Genomic DNA, 25353 nt, shown 5'->3' with positions numbered 1-25353 from the left:
GATGGTCAATGGTCATGGTTGAGTACGTGTTTATGAGTAATGGTAGCTGCTCTGCTCAGCAAGACAAGCAAGCCAAGACCTAAAACAACCATTTGCATTGATCCCGCAAACAAAAATATAATTTACTCAAAAATAATACATCTCTATTTCACATACAATAATTGGTTCCTTTTAACAGAATGTATTTTATCAAAGACCAACAACAGCATTTATGACTAAATGACCTTTAGAGACATCAGCGTTGTTTTGAGACATTGGCCATTCTTAGCTTTGGTTGTACCAAATAACACATTAAGAATTAGCCTGGAAAATAACATCATGTTGTTTACTAGCTTTCGTCTTAAAGGCCTACTGAAATTATTTTTTATTTATTTAAACGGGAATAGCAGATCCATTCTATGTGTCATACTTGATCATTTTGCGATATTGTCATATTTTTGCTGAAAGGATTTAGTAGAGAACAGCGACGATAAAGTTCGCAACTTTTGGTCTGTGATAAAAAAAAGCCTTGCCCCTACCGGAAGTAGCGTGACGACACCTGGGGAAGGACTGCTCATATTTTCCTATTGTTCGGACCGAGAAAGCGACGATTACCCCATTAATTTGAGCGAGGATGAAAGATTTGTGGATGAGGAACGTGAAAGTGAAGGACTAGCGTGCAGTGCAGAACGTATCTTTTTTCGCTCTGACCGTAACTTAGGTACAAGCTGGCTCATTGGATTCCACACTCTCTCCTTTTTCTATTGTAGATCACGGATTTGTATTTTAAACCACCTCGGATACTATATCCTCTTGAAAATGAGAGTCGAGAACGCGAAATGGACATTCACAGTGACATTTATCACCACGACAATACATCGATGAAGCTCTTTAGCTACTGAGCTAACGTGATAACATCGGGCTTTACTGCATATAGAAACAAAACAAATAAGTCCCTGACTGGAAGGATAGACAGAAGATCAACAATACTACCAAACTCTGGACATGTAAATACACGGTTAATGCTTTTCAGCTTGGCAAAGCTTAATAATGCTGTTGCTAACGACGCCATTGAAGCTAACTTAGCTACGGAACCTCGACAGAGCTATGCTAAAAACATTAGCTCTGCACCTACGCCAGCTCTCATCTGCTCATCACGACCCGTGCTCACCTGCGTTCCAGCGATCGACGGTGCGACGAAGGACTTCACCCGATCACCGATGCGGTTGGCGGCCCGGAGACGGAGGAAGTCAAGGTGAGGTCGTTCGGCTAGCGCGTCTGCTATCCTCAAAGTGCTCCTGGTTGTGTTGCTGTAGTCCGCCGCTAATACACCGATCGCACCTACAGCTTTCTTCTTTGCAGTCTCCATTGTTCATTAAACAAATTGCAAAAGATTCACCAACACAGATGTCCAGAATACTGTGGAATTTTGAAATGAAAACAGAGCTTTTTGTATTGGATTCAATGGGCTCCGAATACTTCCGCTACCACTGTTGACGTCACGCGCAAACGTCATCATATCGAAACGTTTTCAGCCGGAAGTTTCCCGGGAAATTTAAAATGTCACTTTATAAGTTAACCCGGCCGTATTGGCATGTGTTGCAATGTTAAGATTTCATCATTGATATATAAACTATCAGACTGCGTGGTCGCTAGTAGTGGCTTTCAGTAGGCCTTTAAATGAGATGTATAATGTTATGGATTAATTCATGACATGCCCTACCACAAACGGGGAAAAAGGTGCTTCCACATTAAGCCACAACTACATAAGCCCCTTAAAAACTTCTATATTGAATATTGTAAACAAAAAATATTAGGATATATTTCATGAGATTTATTTTATTAACTAGTGTGTGAATGTGAGTATGAATGTTGTCTGTCAATCTGTGTTGGCCCTGCGATGAGGTGGCGACTTGTCAAGGGTGTTCCCCGCCTTCCGCCAGAATGCAGCTGAGATAGGCTCCAGAGTCCCCCGCAACCACGAAAGTAGCAAGCGGTAGAAAATGGATGGATTGAACTACAGCATCCATAGGTTGTAACAACATGTGTCTTAAAGGGCAACTGCACTTTTTATGGAATTATGCCGTGCATCCGGTAAGAATCCACAGTGCTTCACGTTTTCCAGGTGTTGTTATGTTACAGCCGTATTCCAAATTGGGATACATTCATTTGTGTACTCAAAATTCTACAGACAAAACCCCATAATGAAATGTTTTTTGTTTTTTTTCAAATGTATCAAAAATAAAATCCAAAAAAAATAAGTAAATAATTCACAGCCTTTGCTCAATACTTTGCCGATGCACCTTTGGTAGAAATTACAGCTTCAAGCCTTTTTTGAATATGATGCCACATGCCTGGAATTCCTCTATGCCTGTTTTTCTGCAGCACCTCTCAAGCTCCAGCAGATTGAGGGTTCAACTTAATGGTTCATGCTTTAAGTTTATTTCGAACATGCATAGAGTTAAAACTTGATACATCAGAATTTCCCGTTTCTCTTTTCAAAATTGAATGGGAAGAGTTTTTAAAAATTTTTTATATCCAGGACATCTCTGTACATTGCTGCATTCATCATAGTCTACTCAAGGAGGTGACCAGGAACCTGACGGTCACTCAGCATTCCTCTGTGGGGAGAGGATAACCTTAAAGAAGGACAACCATCTCTGCAGCAATCCACCAATCAGGCCTGTATGGTAGAGTGGCCAGACGGAAGCCATTTCTTAGTATAACGTTTGCCAACATGCACCTGAAAGACTCTCAGACCATGAGAAACAAAAGTGTCTGGTCTGATTAGACAAAGCTTGAACTCTTTGGCGTGAATGTCAGGCATCATGTTTGGATGAAACCAGGCACCGCTCATCACCAGGCCAATAGCATCCCTACAGTGAAGCATGGTGGTGGCAGCATTGTGCTGTGGGGATGGTTTTCAGCGGCAGGAACTGGGAGACTAGTCAGCATAGAGGGAAAGATGAATGCAGCAATGTACACTCTCACTAGGATGCCGACTGTTAGGATGTTGATATATTCCCATTGTGACTCACAGGGGCGTCACTAGCTTTTAAGGACAGGGGGGGGGGCTTAGCCCCCAGGAGATGCACAGGATGCGAGCGAACGTAGCGCAAGAGCACAAAAACTTCACAAACAGCTAATAAAGACTTAGAAATTAATCTTTGTTATTATTGTTATTTCAGTGGGTTTATTTTCAATGTGTGTTCAGTACAACAACAAACATGTGTTTGCACAGTGACATTTTGTTTTTTTTAACAAGAAACAATGACTTGCATGATCCTTCAAGATACACTGAAACACAATGAAAGTCATGGCATTAGCCTCTATGTTATTACTTCACAACATAGAGGCTAATGCCACCACTTTAGCTCACAATACAATAATTGTTTGTTCCCAAATATTTTGAAGTTGCACAGATTACATTTTGGGCACATATGTGACTAAAATGGTTGTAAATTCAAGCCCTAGAAATATTACTTGATTACTTAAATTAAAGTAATATCTGGATCGGGATAATTTGGCTTGTATATAATATATTTATATATATATATATATATATATTATGGCAAGCCGTTAAGGAAATTAAATATATATGGAAGTCTGAATAGAAATGAGAAACGTTTATATATACTGTAAATAAAAAAGACTTAAAGTCCGTCTGCTGATCTGAAAAAGAGCCAAAGCTGTCAAAGAGCTGAGGGACCATCTTCAAAGTGCAATGCTGAAACAAATAATGCAAACAATAAAATGTAACTTCCAGAGTTTGACATTAACATAGTCCCGTCGTCCCGGGGACGGTAAAAAAAAATGCACGGGACGAAATGAAATGCTCCCCGGGACGATGGCTTTTAACCATTTTTTTTCTTTTTCTATTTATGTATTTATTCATTTTACATTTTATATTAAATGTCTTGGTTTTTCCACCCTCTGAAAATCCTATGAAATGTTTAACAAACCATCCTATAATAATACAACAGCTATTAATGTAACAATACAATAAAACAAATATATTTAATGATGTTTTTTTTTCATTATTTTAACAATAGGCTAATGTATATTACTTTATATAGATTCTACAAGAAACACAAACCTTAAAAACTAAATTATTTACAATTGCAGACACAAGGTTCTTGTTCTGCAGTACTGTGTGCTAATGTGCTTCGTACACCTGCAGGACCGCAAGCAAGGTCGCAGAGAAAATGCGTACTGGATTTTGAGTGATGTGGGCATTTTCTATATGAACAAGTGGAATGGATTGGATACCGACGCACTAAAGGGGCCCTCTACCTTACGCTATGAAGTGAGGGGAAACTGAGTGAATAATGACAGGTTATATAATTATTTATTTAAACTCATATTCAGGCCACTTTATAATAAATATATGTCGGCATGTATTTGTAAAAAAAAATAAAATAAAAAATAATTTTTTTTTTAATTTTAGCCCCCCTAAAATAGGCCTAAAAACGCCAATGGTGACTCATAATCTTTGCAAAGGGTTAAAAAAAAAAGGGTGGGTGCAAACCAACGTCTTGCGTGTCTTTCTCGCCATTTCCGGGTCCAAGTTCGGTGTCAAAGTGTACCAACCTCTCACTTTATGTCCACATCCTTTTACTATCAAGGTGTGAATAAATAATAATCTAGGATAAACTTTCACAAGCCCCGAGGGGAAAAAGCAGCTCACCAGCGTATGATGTCAATACAGCAGAAGATTAATCGCTGATAAATGCGCCGCTATAGCGTATATGTCTTTAACGTTAGCGCTTATAATAACAATATTGCAAATACTTAATTAATATTCAGGTCACAAAATGCAAATGGGGTATTGTTGGCGCTTTTTGGATGTTTTCTTTTTTTCAGTGGGTTCTATGGGCGCAATAGACGCAATGACGTCATGGCTCCGATTGGCTCCATTGCAAGCACATATTCATTTACGTTTATTTACGAGTTAGAATGCATGAAAAAAGGACATGCGAGTTCTTGTCTCATAAAGATTGTGAATGATCAGAACAATGTTTTAAAAAAGTGCAGTTCCCCTTTAAAGTAGTATAACCCCAAGTGCTTTATTACGTTAGATTTGCATAGTGTCCTCACTATACTGAAAAAAATGTAGTCTTTTTTGCACAATTTAACATGGAATTACACAAACGACAAATAGACTTAAAATGTATCACAACAGAACCTTGACATGGTTGCGTTATTTGTTTGGTATTCCGCCGTGATTGCAGACATTGAATTATAGATATTGTCAAAAGAAGACACATATCAATTCAAATTTTAGAACATGCCAAGTTAGGAACACAATCAAGATTAATCTGAACACTCTCAAATCGGCCATTGATGAAAATGATTCTTAATTAACTGGATTATTTTGCTTTTTATTAACAACAGTGCAGCAGGTAATATAAATTTTACATTAATAAGTTACAAAATAACAGACTACATTTTCACCAAACCACACCATGTTTAGTTTGAAAGAGGTTATACATAAGCAGAAACAACTGAATTATAGATTTTGCCTTTATCTTTGTGGATTGTCTGTATAAAACAAAAAGCAAGTCACTACACAAATTATGCGACGCCATTTTTGCAATTGGTCTAATTCAGAAATATCTGCGGTAAATGTTTTTTTAAAAGCAAGGTTGGCATGGGAGGAATAGTATTTACTTTGAAAACATGATTTATTATTTATCTTACGTCATCTAATTATCTAACAGAAACACATCAAACCAATTATTTGGAAATCAAAATGTGATGATAGTGTTGTATTTTGTGTAGCCATCTAGAATGAGGTTAAAAAATATTTTGGTTCCCAACTAAGTTGTGAATTATTTTTTAAACCTATTCAACAACAGCATTGATCTTCTAAATCCAAATAAACAGCCGTACTAACTGGAAATGACAAAAAATAACTTTATGGTGTAGATCATAATAAAGGGGACCTATATTGTCGAGTAGCCATTTTACTGGAAGAAAACAATGAGGAAGTGTGTTCAAATGGTAACACGACTAATGCAGACTAACTAATAAGTCATTGTTCAACCTTGGAAATCGTTAACTAGTTGTATGTTGATCCGAGTCACACGACACACATCCATCCATATATGTTATACCTAGGGATGATACTCGAAACCGATTTTCCTGGTTGTTCGATAAGAAAAGAACCGAATCCTCGGACTCGAATCCCTTTTTGAGAACCGGTACCCGTTATCGAGACCATTATAGTAAAGAAAAAGAGTTGGTTCTTTATTCGAATCCCTGGGAACGAATCCTGTCCCGATAAGAAATGCCCCGTGGGACATCACAAGAAATGACGTCACGTATCTCAGTCATTAGGCGCAGATAGGGGAAGCAGGAAAAACAATGGACCGGAAAAAGCGCTCCAAGGTGTAAAAAAGTTCAAAACAAAAGGTATAATCCAATGAATAACTTTACTGAGAGATTTGAGCAGGCTACAAACACATGACGAACACTTTTACGACCGACCGGAAACATAGCAACCAGGCTAGCAACGCACCTCCTTTACGGCAGCTGTCGCAACGTTCTTAAAGCAACCGTAGCACATACATATATATACAACATATCTCCCTTTTTGAACTTTTGTTTTTCTTTCCTTCACACTGTATATGTGTTGTCGGTCTAATTATAAATAATGCAGACGAGGCGTGTTGGCTGAGTTCTTGACGTTTACTTTCACAGCGTGCTCATAACCTCATTCTTAGCTGCCGGGGCTACCGCGCATGCTCGTCACTCCCGTTGCATGCTGAGTAGTGTAGTTGTTATATTCCCTAGCTCATAACATCACATCTTTCCCCCTATAAAGAAATAATGTTAACTCAATAAAGTGTATTTCTTTTTTAGCTTTAACTTTTCATTTTTTAGCATTGTAACCACATTTGCAAATAACTTTTCTCTTCATAGAATTTTCTTTCAATAAAGAAATAAAGTGCAAAAATGTCAAAGCATCATAACAAACAGTTATGTCCAATAGCAGTAGAAGTGCACTTTTTGGAGAGCTGTATTATTTTCAGTTTTGTGCCCAAGGGACTGATTTTATTTAACACTATATTATTATTTATGCATCTATAGTGATCACAGAGACAGCTTGTTTTTGTGTTACTGTATATATTTGTTTTTCTGAAAAATCCCACTTAATATACTTTGGGTAACAACAGTCAATATTTATTTTATTTTTTTAGGGGGGTAACAGTCAATATTTATTTATTTATTAGATTTTATTTTTTTCTTATATAATAAAAGTGAGCTTTTGTTAAACCAAATATTGTGTTTTTTTCCATATACAACAACCTATCTGGACTCCATAAAAGAATCGATAAGGAATCGGTTCGATAAGAGGAGTCGATAGTAGGATTCGATAATAGGCTCGAACTCGATAATTTCTTATCAAACATCATCCCTAGTTATACCGCTTGACCCTCTCGAGGTCGTGAGGGGTGGCTGGAGCCTATCCCAGCTGCATTCGGGTGTAAGGTGGGGTACACCCTGGACAAGTCGCCATCTCATCGCAGGGACAACACAGATACACAGACAACATTTACACTCACATTGCCACACTAGGGCCTATTTAGTGTTGCCAATCAGCCTATCCACACAACACACAATTAATAAATAACTGTTCATGATCAAAATCTATAATACATGTCAAGGGTAACTGTAACCGCAGAGAGATAAATAAGAAATGTGTCTTCATAATGGTCGAGTTAATACAAATTACATCCAGAAGCAGCTTTTGATGACCAAAAGTCAATGTTAACAACTGTCACCAAAACATGTAAGATGAAATGTAAGCATTATAATTAATCTGGATATAAGCAAGTCAATGCATAAGCCTCTGATCCTGAATATCTCACCTGTAAAAGGTGCACTTGCGTCTACAGTAAGCCAGGATATAATGTACACCGATACACAATAAGCATGCAGGGGAGAAATACTGCAAGCTTATAAATATATTTGTGAGGATGCAATGATAATTAGGTTTTAAGACATTCATATTTATTTTTTTTTCATTAAAAATAAATATATCTGTTGGATAAATAAGTTCTCTTAAGCTAGTTATAGTCACTCGTACAAGACAAATGCCTAAAAAAAAACACCAGCAAAAGCAATGCTTACTGAATAACTCTGCAACTAAAAGTAAAATAAGCCAATTTTTCATACCTCAGGGGAGCCTTGAACATATCCAAACATCTCATCAAAGTCAGAAGGACTTTTCCTCAGAGTCTGGTCAGCAGGCAGCGTGTTGTCATTGTAAGAAGACACAAACTTAAAGTCACTGGTTCTAGAACCTGTTGTCAAGTAGGCGTCATAGTTGTAGGTGCTGCGTAAAGTTCCTGTGCCATCAACATCTGCGTAATTAGGAGGCAGATACGCGCTGGGGATGGCAACTGCTCCATCAAACAACAGTCTGGGCTTTCTCCTGCGACAAAACCTCACACCCAGGACGATGATGATGAAGGTCAGAAAGAAGGTGGACACAGACACCAGCGCGATGATCAGATAAGACGTCAGTTTGGAATTCTTCTCATAAGAAATGTCCTTCAGTTCTGGCACCTCAGCCAAGTTATCAGAAATAAGTAAATACATGGAGCAGGTGGCAGAGAGAGGGGGCTGTCCGTTATCTTTCACTGCCACAATCAGGTTCTGTTTCATGCTGTCAGATTCAGAAATGTCCCGCTGGGTCCTGATCTCTCCACTGTGGAGACCAATGGTGAAAAGTCCTGGATCAGTGGACTTGACTATATGATAGGACAGCCAGGCGTTCTGTCCGGAGTCTGCATCCACCGCTATCACTTTGGACACCACAGCGCCTCCGTGTGCAGCTTTGGGGACCAGCTCTGTCATGAAGGAGTTACCCTCTGGGGAGGGGTACAGTATCTGAGGAGAGTTGTCATTCACATCCGATATGAACACACTGACGCTCACGTTGCTGCTCAGTGGAGGAGAACCGTTGTCTCTGGCCATGACGTGGACTTTAAAACTCCTCAGGTGTTCATAATCAAACGACCTGACAGCGTGGATCACACCTGTGTCTCCGTTAACAGATACATAGGAGGACACCGGGGCACCGTTCACCTCAGCGGCTAACAGACAATAAATCACAGTACCGTTCTGTCTCCAATCGGGGTCTCGAGCACTAACAGAACATAAAGTGGAGCCAGCTTTGTTATTTTCACTCACATATGCGCTGTAGGACTGTTCCTCAAACACAGGTGGGTTGTCGTTGATGTCTGCTACAGATAAGTGAAGACTTTTAGAGGAGGACAGAGGAGGAGAGCCCTCGTCAGTGGCACTGATTGTAATGTTGTAATCAGACACTAGTTCACGGTCCAGTTGTCCAGTAGTCACCAGAGAATAATAGTTTTTAATAGAAGGAACTAACTTAAAGGGGACATTTTGTTGAATGGAGCAGCGGACCTGTCCATTCTTCTCAGAGTCTCTGTCCTGAACATTAATGATGCCCACCTCTGTACCAGGTGACACATTCTCTGGTACTGGATTAGACAGTGACTTTAAAGTAATAACAGGAGCGTTGTCATTTACATCAGTGATAGAAATGATCACCTTGGCATTAGATGACAATCCTAATCCATCTTTAGCTTTCACACGTATTTCATAAGATGTTCTAGATTCATAATCAACATTTCCAATTACTCTTATAGCCCCCTCTTTGCGATCAATACTGAATACTGTCTTCAGATCCTCTGTAACATGACCAAAATCATAACTCACTTCTCCATTCACTCCTTCATCAGCATCAGTAGCACTAACATTAATCACTATTGTATCAGGAGGAGAGTTTTCAGGCAGACTGGCTTTATAAACAGCTTGGCTGAACACTGGTACATTATCATTAGCATCCAGCACAGTGACGTGTATGACTACTGTACCTGATCTCTGAGGAGAGCCGCCATCTAAAGCTGTGAGAAGCAAATTCATCTCATTTTGTTTTTCACGGTCAAGTTCTTTATCGAGAACTAATTCTATTGTGTTACCACTGACAGCAAGAACGAAATTATCATTTTTTCTAAGCATATATTGTTGTACTGAATTTTGTCCAATATCTGCATCGTGCGCTTCTTCTATCACAAAACGAGCTCCTTTCATGGCTAACTCATGTATCTCTAAATTAATCAAGTCATCATCAAACATTGGTGCATTATCATTAACATCTTGAATATGCAGATTAATTCTATGAAGCTCCAGAGGATTCTCCAGCACGACCTCATGTTTTAGGACACATGAAGGCTTGTCTCCACAAAGATCCTCTCGGTCAATCCTGTCGGCGACAATCAGCTCTCCGCTTTTCATGTTTAGATCACAATAACGTTTGTTGCTCCCCTCGGCGTCAATGCGGGCTTTTCTTGCAGACAGTGCGCTCGTCTCCAGTCCCAGATCCTTGGCTAAATTCCCAATAACAGATCCTCGTTTCATCTCCTCAGGGAAGGAAAAGCTCACGTCTCCATATGCAGAATGCAACAAAAAGAGGAGAAAATAAAAGGTGCGCCAGTGAAACAAAGATGGTTTAAAATCCATGATGGACGCCTTCCTAACACGCTGTAGAATAATACAATGTGGTCTACAACATCACTGACATCAGACCACAACGTTAGTCCTCAATGAAAGAAAAAGGGCGTTCGTTCATTTGAAAACTGGTCTACTGCGCCAGAATCATCTATTATAAAAGGTAAAGTTTCTTCCATATTCTATTTTCCCGGTTGAATGGATTGAGGGATTTCAATAAACTGTTTAAAAAATATGTTTATTTATCTTATATTAAGCTGCAATATATCCTCGTAATAGTTCATAAAATCAGTAGTGCTTTAAAAACAGTTTTAGGAATACTTTCACAACATTTGTTTTATAAATGAAACAGCCATGGAATGTGTTCAATTAAAAAAAAAAAAAATGCAGTCAGCGAATAAACCAAAAGTGTTGAAGTGTAGTAACTATAAATATGCAGCCACTAAGCTCACTTCCAATACAGAAGCAGAGAGGATATTTTAAAATATTTATTGAAGAAGTCATCACACTGTAGTACTGTTCTGCCTTTACAAAACTCAACTGTGTTTTTTTTAACAATTGAAATATTAGTTTTATAGTTCAATCACATTCTTGAATTGATCAGTAATCATTTGCACTTTTAATTAAAACAACTCCAGAGGTCCAAGTCCTAGTGCCTTGATTTCAAAAGTATTCACCCTGCTTGGTTGTTTCACCCTTTTGTTGCTATTCATGGCATCATGATCAATTCAATTAGGCTTTTCTGAAAAAAATGAGGGGAAAATGTGCTGTCATGTTTAAGGTAAACATTTAAAAAATAGTGGAAATTAATTTAAAACATATTAATAAGTGCTCTTATAAAACAATAAACAGCTCTTTTAACTGACTAACTCAGCTGAGATCCATGTGAGTTGATACCTGCAGTGCACAATTAGTTAAATGAGATCACCTGAGTAGACTATAGAGTCATTAGGCCCCTTTCCACCGCAGGAACTTTTACAGAATATTTCCCATTTAACCTAGTATTTATAGTTCCCCCTGTGTTTCCACCAAAAACTATGCGGGTACATTTAGTTATTGAGGAACTTTTTTGGAGTTCCTGCCAGCTCCGTGGTACTTTTGGAAGTTCCTCATGGATCCTTATCGGGGTCGGGCTGTGCTTTCGAACGCTGATTGGTTGAACACAGTTATGGTGTTCCTAAAACTTACTTTTCGACCACAGGACCGCCATTTACATAGTGCTAGACGAGTTATTTATTTCCCATTTCTTGTGTGTTTCTATAACAACAAACTCGAAAACAAAAAGAAAGAAGAACAAAAGGAATGTTCAAATTGCAGGAACTTTAGTGGGGCATATTTGTGCTGAAGAACGCTGATCAGTGTAACTATATCGCAGTGTTTTTACTCAGCTGTATGCTTTAAACTATAAGCAGTTTATTGTTATTTATAGTTTTTTACAAACTCCCTTTCGATGTGCGAAGCTACGAGAAGTGGACAGACTCTTTTAGTATTTACGGACACGTTTGAAGTATAAAAGCCAGACTCGAAGTAACGACCTCAGCTGCTTACTCCTCTGAGACTTCGTTGGAGGAATTTGAAATACAAGAGGCAGTACACGAGTGGAAAGAAGGTAAATAACATCAACTATTACCTATTTACTTTATCACATATTGTAAACGTAGTCAGTGACACTCCATTTGTGTATCAGCCTCAACCTGAGTGAACAGAATACTAATGCTAACAAGCTACGCTACGCCGATGTGTTTGTGTTGTCGGCGTGAGATAAACACTGACATTTATTTTTGTATATTATTATTTACAGATGAATTGGACCAAAAAGAATCGCCTGACTCCCATGAACTCATTATTTACTGACAAGACAACTTTACGACTGTTGCAAACATAAGCCTGAATTTTTATGAACAATTCAGTACACTTTTTTTTAATTTTTAATCATATCATTTTGTATGTTATTGCTTTGTATTTCATTTACTTACTTTTTAGTAAAACATGTCTGACCTAATATTTTCTGTTTATTTACATGGTATCAGTATAGGAATATACTAAACCACTCCTCGCTACGTCCTCAGCTGCAGTTGTATAAAGTACGCTGGACTTTGAAATGCTGTGGAAACACAAACCACACACTTCTACAGGAACTCAAAGGTCCTGGACTTGTTCGTAGAATAGGCTCTAATGTGTGTCAAGACATTGTGATATAGCAACACCTGTGTGTTGGAGTTCCAGTCTCTGGTTCATTAGTATTCATACAATTGCAACTTGAAGACAAAATAACACTTCAAGCATCCTACAAAAAAGGTAAAATGACAATTTAGGACGGGGGATGTCTACAAGACTTTCAACCAGGGCAGTTGCTAGGATTTGTGGGCCCCCTGAAAGAATATCGGTGTAGACCCTTTTACACCATTCCTTGCCTGTGTGTGTGGCAGTGTGGGGCCTAGCGGGCTGTGGGCCCTTTGAATTGCAATCCCCCCCAACAGCCCCGTTCCAACTCACGACAGGCACCCATGTAGTTCACTTAAATGCATAAGATATAAAATACATTTTAATAAATATGCCACGAGCTGCACATCCGTACAAACTGAGTAATGAAGCGAAATGGAGGCCCCTAACACACATCTGTATCACTTTAAAGGAGTTAAGTCAAATGAAGGAATGAAGGAATTGAGAGCTCCAGGGGCCCAAATTGGAGAAACGGTACATGCAACAAGTCAAAGTTGTACTAGAGAGTTAAAAAAAAGCCACTGTTGAAAAAGGCTCACAATAAATATAGTTTTGAATTTGCCCAAATTAAGATTTGTATTTGTTTTTTGCTTGATAAGACAACAACGCTTTTATACATTAAAATAAACAAAATGTATTCACCATGAAGCATAATGGCAACATTATGATATGGGGATGATTCCCAGCAGAAGACCCCGGAAGTCTTGTCAAGTTAGAGGGGATATAAAGTAGAACAATATCCTCAAACCCCGAATGGTGATCTGTTTTAACCTGCAAGAGAACTACGCCTTGTATTTTCTAGCAAGACATCAACTCCAAGCAAACAGCACAAGCTACACAGAACTATTTGAAAGACAACAAGCTAAATGTTGAAGAGTAACAAAGCTAAATGCCACATCTCAATCCAATCAAGATTTTGTGGGCATTTGTGGGCACCCGAGCATCTTCAGAGAGTTTGAGCTATTGTTTTGCTAAGGGGGTAATTGTGAAAGACAAAGTTGGACTTATTTGTGCATCGCTAAGTAACATATTTGATTGACATAACACATGCTGTGCTGCTGTGATAGTGACGCTAATGAGAAAAAGGATACGTTTGCTTGCAGTTTATTTCCTGCTGCAAATATTAGTCTCATCTACAGTTCATGTCTGCATTCGTTTTTATGGTGTTAAATTCATGTTTTGTCTCATTATTTAGCTATAGATGTCCCTGTTGTTCAGTATCAATCATTGCTAGCGATATCAAGATGCACTATCGCTGTTGGGCCTAAAAGACAATTATTCATCTACTTTATTAATACTATTAAGGCTATTTTCTTGATGCAAACAAATATCACCAAAGTCGCTATAATGTGGTCATCCATAATGAACAAAGCACTTGTCTGCACGACAACAACTAAGCTTTTAGTTTCTGTTATAAAAATCGACAATGAATATCGACAACGAAAATACGGCGACCAACTATCCCAATATTTGTTACTAGGACTTGACATGACATTAGTTTATTTGTACAACCAGGTCTTCATAGTTGTAGTTAGGCACAGCAACCACAAATGAACAAAATTACAAATGCGATCTATTGTCCCTTCTTTACCTTTAATTCTGCTATCAAACACTACCAATATAGTAGACAATAAACTTGATTGCATCACAAAATGTTTCTCACACAAATCAAAAGTTCAAACAAACATTTTACAAAGTAATCGCTGCAGACACAAGTGGTCTGATTGTCCATCCATCCATCCATTTTCTACCGCTTGTCCCTTTCGGGGTAGCGGGGGGTGCAGGAGTCTATCTCAGCTGCATTCGGGTGGAAGGCGGGGTACACCCTGGACAAGTTGCCACCTCATCACAGGGCCAACACAGATAGACAGACAATATTCACACTCACATTCACACACTAGGGCCAATTTAGTGTTGCCAATCAACCTATCCCCAGGTGCATGTCTTTGGAGGTGGGAGGAGCCTATCCCCAGGTATATGTCTTTGGAGGTGGGAAGAAGCCGGAGTACCCGGAGGGAACCCACGCAATCACGGGGAGAACATAAAAACTCCACACAGAAAGATCCCGATCCCGGGATTGAACTCAGGACTACTTCGTATTGTGAGGCACATGCACTAACCCCTGTCCCACCGTGCTGCCCTGGTCTGATTGTGGGGCGGCATAGCTCGGTTGGTAGAGTGGCCGTGCCAGCAACTTGAGGGTTCCAGGTTCGATTCCCGCTTCCGCCATCCTAGTCACTGCCATTGTGTCCTTGGGCAAGACACTTTACCCACCTGCTCCCAGTGCCACCCACACTGGTTTAAATGTAACTTAGATATTGGGTTTCACTATGTAAAAGCGCTTTGAGTCACTAGAGAAAAGCGCTATATAAGTATAATTCACAAATTCACATTGTATTACACAAAATAATGACAGTGATATTTTTAAGAGCCATTTCCTTCAACGCACTTTCATTTTTTCCTGACTTTAGGACCTTTATGAGCCACTTCTTTTGGGATTATATGCAAGCTATTTCCTTTCTCTCTATTTGAACGGCTGGAACACTTAAGAGCAGAACAGCAATACATCATTTTCTGCTCAAACTCTAACTTCACTCTCACTTGTTTTAATGCTACGCTCAAGCTGCTTAACTATTGTGTGAACTAAGTCGTGGAGAAGAAAAATGGATGTGACGTTATATGCAAAGCTCCTATACTTAAAACAAATCACCAATTAATTTCAATGAACTTTTTTGACCAACCGAATTTCAACATAAAACAATTATCACATTTTATTTGTCCCCTGAGTGAAGGCACCTTATTTTTAACTATCATCCAATATATATACAGATGCAAATGAGAGCGTTTACTCTGCAAAGTCGAGGTAGGTAGTAAGGCACTGTAAATACCATCCGATTAGTACTGCTTGACACCAAAACTTCATATATGAACATTTTTCTGAGGTGTGGATTCATAAAATCAGACTGCAAGTGAGGTGTGAATTCATAAAATCAGACTGAAATAACTGCATGTGTCAATGAAATAAATGTAAAACAACACTGAAAGACAATTAGTATTTTAAAAAATATTGGTTGACGTAGAAACACAAACGCAGACCACAAAATGTGCCACCATCACTCTGCAGTAACACAATGTCCAAGATTCTGTTGATCAAGGACTACTGCTGACTATTCAATGTATGTACTTTAGCCAATGGAGAGTTGACACAAGAAAGGCATTTGGCCACAGGCTGTACAAAACAACAACATTTCTCTCTGAAATTAAAATGATCGGAAACCATGATATCCAACACCTGCATGATCATTTGCTTGCAAAAAAAAAACATATTGCATCCAATTCAAAACATAAAAGTGAACACTAAATACTCCACTTCTCAAAGACAGACACCATCAATGCAATTCTAGGATGACAGAATATATTTCCCAACACTCAACACAAATAATATACTTTCATTGTAATGAGTTCCAAAACCTACAAACGTTTGTATAATATTGTAAAAAAAATAGTCAAATAATCCAGCTGTGAATATTAAAAATAATTATTAATTGATTAAAGCATTAATATTTTCCATTTGTAAATCATTATGATTAAAATCAATACTAAAAATGGGATTTATAAAAGATGAAAGTTACAAAACAATATAAGTAAGTGTGTGTCCCTAAAGATGGACAAGGAAAATGTTTAGGTAAAATAAGTCAAAATAAATTGATTACTCTATATCTAAGTATGTCTCTAATTCTATGTATAAGTATGGCACAACAAAACAAAGCACCAAAACACATTAAAACAAACTACAGAAATTTTGGCATCAAAACAAAGCATCTATGTATAAGTATAGGCCTATTCATTGAAACAACACCCGGTTAGTGGCCTCAATAAACACCACAAAGAGCTTGCATGAGTGTTTGTATTTGGGAAAAATAAATCATTTTCATACCTCAGGGGAGCCTTGAGTATCTCCAAACATCTCATCAAAGTCAGAAGGACTTTTCCTCAGAGTCTGGTCAGCAGGCAGCGTGTTGTCATTGTAAGAAGACACAAACTTGAAGTCACTGGTTCTAGAACCTGTTGTCAAGTAGGCGTCATAGTTGTAGGTGCTGCGTAAAGTTCCTGTGCCGTCAACATCTGCGTAATTAGGAGGCAGATACGCGCTGGGGATGGCAACTGCTCCATCAAACAACAGTCTGGGCTTTCTCCTGCGACAAAACCTCACACCCAGGACGATGATGATGAAGGTCAGAAAGAAGGTGGACACAGACACCAGCGCGATGATCAGATAAGACGTCAGTTTGGAATTCTTCTCCTCATAAGAAATGTCCTTCAGTTCTGGGACCTCAGCCAAGTTATCAGAAATAAGTAAATACATGGAGCAGGTGGCAGAGAGAGGGGGCTGTCCGTTATCTTTCACTGCCACAATCAGGTTCTGTTTCATGCTGTCCGATTCAGAAATGTCCCGCTGGGTCCTGATCTCTCCACTGTGGAGACCAATGGTGAAAAGTCCTGGATCAGTGGACTTGACTATATGATAGGACAGCCAGGCGTTCTGTCCAGAGTCTGCGTCCACCGCTATCACTTTGGACACCACAGAGCCTCCATGTGCATTTTTGGGGATCAGCTCGGTCATGAAGGAGTTACCCTCTGGGGAGGGGTACAGTATCTGAGGAGAGTTGTCATTCACATCCGATATGAACACACTGACGCTCACGTTGCTGCTCAGCGGAGGAGAACCGTTGTCTCTGGCCATGACGTGGACTTTAAAACTCCTCAAGTGTTCATAATCAAATGACCTGACAGCGTGGATCACACCTGTGTCTCCGTTAACAGACACATAGGAGGACACCGGGGCACCGTTCACCTCAGCGGCTAACAGAGAATAAATCACGGTACCGTTCTGTCTCCAGTCGGGGTCTCGAGCACTAACAGAACATAAAGTGGAGCCAGCTTTGTTATTTTCACTCACATATGCACTGTAGGACTGTTCCTCAAACACAGGTGGGTTGTCGTTGATGTCTGCTACAGATAAGTGAAGACTTTTAGAGGAGGACAGAGGAGGAGAGCCCTCGTCAGTGGCACTGATTGTAATGTTGTAATCAGACACTAGTTCACGGTCCAGTTGTCCAGTAGTCACCAGAGAATAATAGTTTTTAATAGAAGGAACTAACTTAAAGGGGACATTTTCTAAAATGGAGCAGCGGACCTGTCCGTTCTTCTCAGAGTCTCTGTCCTGAACATTAATGATGCCCACCTCTGTACCAGGTGACACATTCTCTGGTACTGGATTAGACAGTGACTTTAAATTAATCGCAGGAGCGTTGTCATTTACATCACTGATTGAAATAATGACTTTTGCATAGGATGACAGTCCTAATCCGTCTTTGGCTTTCACACGGATTTCATAAGATGTTCTAAATTCATAATCAATAGTTCCAATTACTCCTATTGCCCCCTTTTTACGATCAATACTGAATATTTTCTTCACATCTTCTGTAACATGACCAAAATCATAACTGACTTCTCCATTCACTCCTTCATCAGCATCAGTAGCACTAACATTAATCACTATTGTATCAGGAGGAGAGTTTTCAGGCAGACTGGCTTTATAAACAGCTTGGCTGAACACTGGTACATTATCATTAGCATCCAGCACAGTGACGTGTATGACTACTGTACCTGATCTCTGAGGAGAGCCGCCATCTAAAGCTGTGAGAAGCAAATTCATCTCATTTTGTTTTTCACGGTCAAGTTCTTTATCAAGAACTAATTCTATTGTGTTACCGCTGACAGCAAGAACGAAATTATCATTTTTTGTAAGCATATATTGTTGAACTGAATTTTGTCCTATATCTGCATCGTGCCCCTCTTCTATCACAAAACGAGCTCCTTTGTCGGCTGACTCACTTATCTCTAAATTAATCAAGTCATCATTAAACATTGGTGCGTTATCATTAATATCTTGAATATGCAGATTAATTCTATGAAGCTCCAGAGGATTCTCCAGCACGACCTCATGTTTTAGGACACATGAAGGCTTGTCTCCACAAAGATCCTCTCGGTCAATCCTGTCGGCGACAATCAGCTCTCCGCTTTTCATGTTTAGATCACAATAACGTTTGTTGCTCCCCTCGGCGTCAATGCGGGCTTTTCTTGCAGACAGTGCGCTCGTCTCCAGTCCCAGATCCTTGGCTAAATTCCCAATAACAGATCCTCGTTTCATCTCCTCAGGGAAGGAAAAGCTCACGTCTCCATATGCAGAATGCAACAAAAAGAGGAGAAAATGAAAGGTGCGCCAGTGAAACAAAGATGGTTTAAAATCCATGATGGACGCCTTCCTAACACGCTGTAGAATAATACAATGTGGTCTACAACATCACTGACATCAGACCACAACGTAAGTCCTCAATGAAAGAAAAAGGGCGTTCATTCATTTGAAAACTGGTCTATTGCGCCCCCGTGAGCATAGTTTGATGTATCTACCAATTATTGGAGCCTATTTATAAAACAAACTACTTTTTCGCACTGAATATGATTACAATTATTCCAATAAATTACAGAATCATCTATTATAAAAGGTAAAGTTTCTTCCATATTCTATTTTCCCGGTTGAATGGATTCAGGGATTTCAATAAACTGTTTCAAAAAGAATGTTTATTTTTCTTATATTAAGCTGCAATATATCCTCATAATAGTTCATACAATTAGTAGTGCTTTAAAAACAGTTTTAGGAATACTTTCACAACACTTCTTTTATTAATGACCCAGCCATGGAATGTGTTCAATTAAAAAAAATATGCAGTCAGCGAATAAACCAAAAGTGTTGAAGTGTAGTAACTATAAATATGCAGCCACTAAGCTCACTTCCAATACAGAAGCAGAGAGGATATTTTAAAATATTTATTGAAGAAGTCATCACACTGTAGTACTGTTCTGCCTTTACAAAACTCAACTATGTTTTTTTTAACAATTGAAATATTAGTTTTATAGTTCAATCACATTCTTGAATTGATCAGTAATCATTTGCACTTTTAATTAAAACAACTCCAGAGGTCCAAGCCCTAGTGCCTTGATTTCAAAAGTATTCACCCCCCTTGGTTGTTTCACCCTTTTGTTGCTATTCATGACATCATGATCAATTCAATTAGGCTTTTCTGAAAAAAATGAGGGGAAAATGTGCTGTCATGTTTAAGGTAAACATTTAAAAAAATAGTGGAAATTAATTTAAAACATATTAATAAGTGCTCTTATAAAACAATAAACAGCTCTTTTAACTGACTAACTCAGCTGAGATCCATGTGAGTTGATACCTGCAGTGCACAATTAGTTAAATGAGATCACCTGAGTAGACTATAGAGTCATTAGGCCCCTTTCCACCACAGGAACTTTTGCAGAATATTTCCCATTTAACCTAGTAATTATATATCCCCCTGTGTTTCCACCAATCCAATCCAATCCAATCCAATCCACTTTATTTATATAGCACATTTACACAACAAGAATGTTTCCAAAGTGCTGCACAGCCATGTTAAAAACAATATTAAAAACAATATTAAAAACGATATTAAAAACAATATTAAAAACAATATTATGCTACACCAATGACTGAATAAAAACAAATAATAAATTAATAGAAAACCAATACAGAGACAATATAAAAAATAAATATGATTAAAAACGATTTTAAAGGGTAAAACCAATTAAAACAGTAAAATAGACATCAAAATGTATAACCCTAACCCTAACCACACAGGACAACAGAGGACAGAAGACCACACAACTCACGTAGTGTTAAAAGCCAAAGAATAAAAGTGGGTCTTAAGACGAGACTTAAAACACTCCACTGTGGAAGCAGTTTGAACATGGAGGGGCAGAGTGTTCCAGAGTTTAGGGCCGACCACAGAGAAGGTCCTGTCTCCCCTGGTTTTAAGTCTCGTCCTGGGCACCACGAGCTGGAGCTGGCTCTCGGACCTCAGAGCGCGCGCAGGATTGTAAATTTGGATGAGGTCCGAGATATACTGAGGTGCCAGTCCATGTAAAGCTTTAAAAACAAACAGCAAGGATTTAAAATCAATTCTAAAATGAACAGGGAGTCAGTGCAAACTCCGAAGAATTGAGGTTATATGCTGGCGTTTCATGGCCCCTGTTAAAAGTCGTGCTGCCGCGTTCTGAACTAACTGCAACCTGGAGAGAGCTTTTTGGCTAATGCCAGCATAAAGTGCATTGCAGTAGTCCAGGCCACTTGAAATAAAAGCATGCACGACTTGTTCAAAAAGGTTAAAAGATAAAAATGGTTTTACCTTTGCTAAAAGAAGAAGATCAATCAATCAATCAATCAATGTTTTTCCCTCATTCATTATTAAAAAATTCTGGGCTAACCAAGCCTTGACATCATATAGACAGTTGAGAAGGGGTGTCAGAAAACTATGCGGGTACATTTAGTTATTGAGGAACTTTTTTGGAGTTCCTGCCAGCTCAGTGGTACTTTTGGAAGTTCCTGGAACTTTATCGGGGTCGGGCTGTGCTTCCGAACGCTGATTGGTTGAACACAGTTATGGGCGTTCCTAAAACTTATTTTTCGAACACAGGACCGCCATTTACATAATGCTAGACGACTTGGTTATTTCCCATTTCTTGTGTGTTTCTATAACAACAAACTTGAAAACAAAAAGAAAGAAGAACAAAAGGAACGTTCAAATTGCAGGAACTTTAGTGGGGCATATTTGTGCTGAATAACGCTGATCAGTGTAACTATATCGCAGAGTTTTTACTCAGCCGTAGTCTTTCAACTGTAAGCAGTTTGTTGTTGATTGTATTTTTTTACAAACTTAATTTGGATATGCAAAGCTACGAGAAGTGGACGGACTCTTTCTGCGTTGGAGAAATGCGAAATAAAAGAGGCAGTATACGAGTGGAAAGAAGGTAAATAACATCAACTATTAACTATTTACTTTATCACATATTGTAAAAGTAGTCAGTGACACTCCATTTGTGTATTAGCCTCAACCTGAGTGAACAGAATACTAATGCTAACAAGCTACGCTAAAGCCAATGTGTTTGTGTTGTCGGCGTGAGATAAACACTGACATTTATTTGTGTATATTATTATTTACAGATGAATTGGACCAAAAATAATCGCCTGACTCCCATGAACTCATTATTTACTGACAAGACAACTTTACGACTGTTGCAAACATAAAGCCTGAATTTTTATGAAAAATTCAGTACACTTTTTTTAATTTTTAATCATATCGTTTTGCATGTTATTGCTTTTTATTTCATTTACTTACTTTTTAGTAAAATAAGTCTGACCTAATATTGTCTGTTTATTTACATGGTATCAGTATAGGAATATACTAAACCACTCCTCGATACGTCCTCAGCTGCAGTTGTATAAAGTACGCTGGACTTTGAAATGCTGTGGAAACACAAACCACACACTTCTACAGGAACTCAAAGGTCCTGAACTTTTGTTGGAAAAGGGCCTAATGTGTGTCAAGATATTGTGATACAATAACACTTGTGTGTTGGAGGTCCAGTCTCTGGTTCATTAGTATTCATAAAATTGCGACTTAAAGACAAAATAACACTTCAAGCATCCTATAAAAAAGGTAAAATGACCATTTAAGATGAGGTATGTCTACAAGACTTTCAACCAGGGCAGTTGCTAGGATTTCTGGGCCCCCTGAAAGAATATCGGTGTAGACCCCTCTACACCATTCATTGCCTGTGTGTGTGGCACTGTGGGGCCCTAGCGGGCGGTGGGCCCTTTGAATTGAAACCCCCCCCAACCATACAACAGCCCTGTTCCAACTCACGACAGGCACCCATGTAGTTCACTTAAATGCATAAGATTTAAAATACATTTTAATAAATATGCCGCGAGCTGCGCATCCTCACAAACTGAGTAAGGAAGTGAAATGGAGGCCCCTAACACACATCTGTATCACTTTAAAGGAGTTAAGTCAAATGAAGGAATGAAGGAATTGAGAGCTCCAGGGGCCCAAATTGTAGAAACGGTACATGCAACAAGTCAAAGTTGTACTAGAGAGTTAAAAAAAGCCACTGTTGAAAAAGGCTCACAATAAATATAGTTTTGAATTTGCCCAAATTAAGATTTGTATCTATTTTTGTCTGATAAGACAACAATGCTTTTATAAATTAAAATAAACAAAATGTATTCACCGTGAAGCATAATGGCAACATTATGATATGGGGATGATTCCCAGCAGCAGACCCCGGAAGTCTTGTCAAGTTAGAGGAGATATAAAGTAGAACAATATCCTCAAACCCTGAATGGTGATCTGTTTTAACCTGCAAGAGAACTACGCCTTGTATTTTCTAGCAAGACATCAACTCCAAGCAAACAGCACAAGCTACACAGAACTATTTGAAAGACAACAAGCTGAATGTTGAAGAGTAACAAAGCTAAATGCCACATCTCAATCCAATCAAGAATTTGTGGGCATTTGTGGGCACCCGAGCATCTTCAGAGAGTTTGAGCTATTGCTTTGCTAAGGGGGTAATTGTGAAAGACAAAGTTGGACTTATTTGTGAATCGCTAAGTAACATATTTGATTGACATAACACGTGCTGTGCTGCTGTGATAGTGACGCTAATGAGAAAAAGGATACGTTTGTTTGCAGTTTATTTCCTGCTACAAATATTAGTCTCATCTACAGTTCATGTCTGCAGTTGTTTTTATGGTGTTAAATTCATGTTTTGTCTCATTATTTAGCTATAGATGTCCCTGTTGTTCAGTATCAATCATTGCTAGCGATATCAAGATGCACTATCGCTGTTGAGCCTACAAGATAATTATTCATCTACTTTATTAATACTATTAAGGCTATTTTCTTGATGCTAACAAATATCACCAAAGATGCTATAATGTGGTCATCCATAACGAACAAAGCATTTGTCTGCACGACAACAACTAAGCTTTTAGTTTCTGTTATTAAAATCGACAATGAAAATCGACAACGAAAATACGGCGACCAACTATCCCAATATGTGTTACTAGGACTCGACATGACATTAGTTTATTTGTACAACCAGGTCTTCATAGTTGTAGTTAGGCACAGCAACCACAAATGAACAAAATTACTAATGTGATCTATTGTCCCTTCTTTACCTTTAATTCTGCTATCAAACACTACCAATATAGTAGACAATAAACTTGATTGCATCACAAAATGTTTCTCACACAAATCAAAAGTTCAAACAAACATTTTACAAAGTAATTGCTGCAGACACAAGTGGTCTGATTGTCCATCCATCCATCCATTTTCTACCGCTTGTGCCTTTCGGGGTCGCAGGGGGTGCTGGAGCCTATCTCAGCTGCATTCGGGTGGAAGGCGGGGTACACCCTGGACAAGTTGCCACCTCATTACAGGGCCAAAACAGATAGACAATATTCACACTCACATTCACACACTAGGGCCGATTTAGTGTTGCCAATCAACCTATCCCCAGGTGCATGTCTTTGGAGGTGGGAGGGGCCTATCCCCAGGTGCATGTCTTTGGAGGTGGGAGGGGCCTATCCCCAGGTGCATGTCTTTGGAGGTGGGAGGGGCCTATCCCCAGGTACATGTCTTTAGAGGTGGGAAGAAGCCGGAGTACCCGGAGGGAACCCACGCAATCACGGGGAGAACATAAAAACTCCACACAGAAAGCTCCCGATCCCGGGATTGAACTCAGGACTACTTCGTATTGTGAGGCACATGCACTAACCCCTGTTCCACCGTGCTGCCCTGGTCTGATTGTATTACACAAAATAATGAAAGTGATATTTTTAAGAGCCATTTCCTTCAACGCACTTTCATTTCTTCCTGACTTTAGGACCTTTATGAGCCACTTCTTTTGGGATTATATGCAAACTATTTCCTTTCTCTCTATTTGAATGACTGGAACACCCAAGAACAGAACAGCAATACATCATTTTCTGCTCAAACTCTAACTTCACTCTCACTTGTTTTAATGCTACGCTCAAGCTGCTTAACTATTGTGTGAACTAAGTCGTGGAGAAGAAAAATGGATGTGATGTTATATGCAAAGCTCCTATACTTAAAACAAATCACCAATTAATTTCAATGAACTTTTTTGACCAACCAAATTTCAACATAAAACAATTATCACATTTTATTTGTCCCCTGAGTGAAAGCACCTTATTTTTAACTATCATCCAACATGTATACAGATGCAAATGAGAGCTTTTACTCCGCAAAGTCGAGGTAGGCAGTAAGGCACTGTAAATACCATCCGATTAGTACTGCTTGACACCAAAACTTCATATATGAAAATATTTGTGAGGTGTGGATTCATAAAATCAGACTGCAAGTGAGGTGTGAATTCATAAAATCAGACTGAAATAACTGCATGTGTCAATGAAAGAAATGTAAAACAACACTGAAAGACAATTCTTCTTTTAAAAAGTATCGGTTGACGTAGAAACACAAACGCAGACCACACAATGTGTCACCATCACTCTGCAGTAACACGATGTCCAAGATTCTGTTGATCAAGGACTACTGCTGACTATTCAATGTATGTATTTTAGCCAATGGAGAGTTGACACAAGAAAGGCATTTTGCCACAGGCTGTATAAAAAAGCAA

At 38.8% G+C, this 25353-nt stretch overlaps 2 protein-coding genes across 2 annotated transcripts; both read right to left on the bottom strand.

Annotated features, from left to right (window-relative positions):
- Positions 1–7838: 7838 nt before the first annotated feature.
- LOC133647697 (protocadherin gamma-A11-like) lies at positions 7839–10590 on the bottom strand. The gene has a single exon (XM_062043380.1). The coding sequence runs from the start codon at positions 10534–10536 to the stop codon at positions 8155–8157; it is 2382 nt and encodes a 793-aa protein (XP_061899364.1). The 5' UTR covers positions 10537–10590; the 3' UTR covers positions 7839–8154.
- A 6088-nt stretch (positions 10591–16678) lies between these two features.
- Positions 16679–19063, bottom strand: LOC133647696 (protocadherin gamma-A11-like). The gene has a single exon (XM_062043379.1). It carries the CDS (start codon positions 19061–19063, stop codon positions 16679–16681), a length of 2385 nt encoding a protein of 794 aa, XP_061899363.1.
- Positions 19064–25353: the final 6290 nt, after the last annotated feature.

Source organism: Entelurus aequoreus, linkage group LG04, assembly GCF_033978785.1.
Source record: "Entelurus aequoreus isolate RoL-2023_Sb linkage group LG04, RoL_Eaeq_v1.1, whole genome shotgun sequence".
NCBI lineage: Eukaryota > Metazoa > Chordata > Actinopteri > Syngnathiformes > Syngnathidae > Entelurus > Entelurus aequoreus.
This window is presented reverse-complemented; position numbering and strand designations above follow the sequence as displayed.

Bases quoted from the DNA above. Each gene is read 5' to 3' on its own strand.
- LOC133647696 (XM_062043379.1), bottom strand. From the start codon at position 19,063: ATGGATTTTAAACCATCTTTGTTTCACTGGCGCACCTTTCATTTTCTC.
- LOC133647697 (XM_062043380.1), bottom strand. From the start codon at position 10,536: ATGGATTTTAAACCATCTTTGTTTCACTGGCGCACCTTTTATTTTCTC.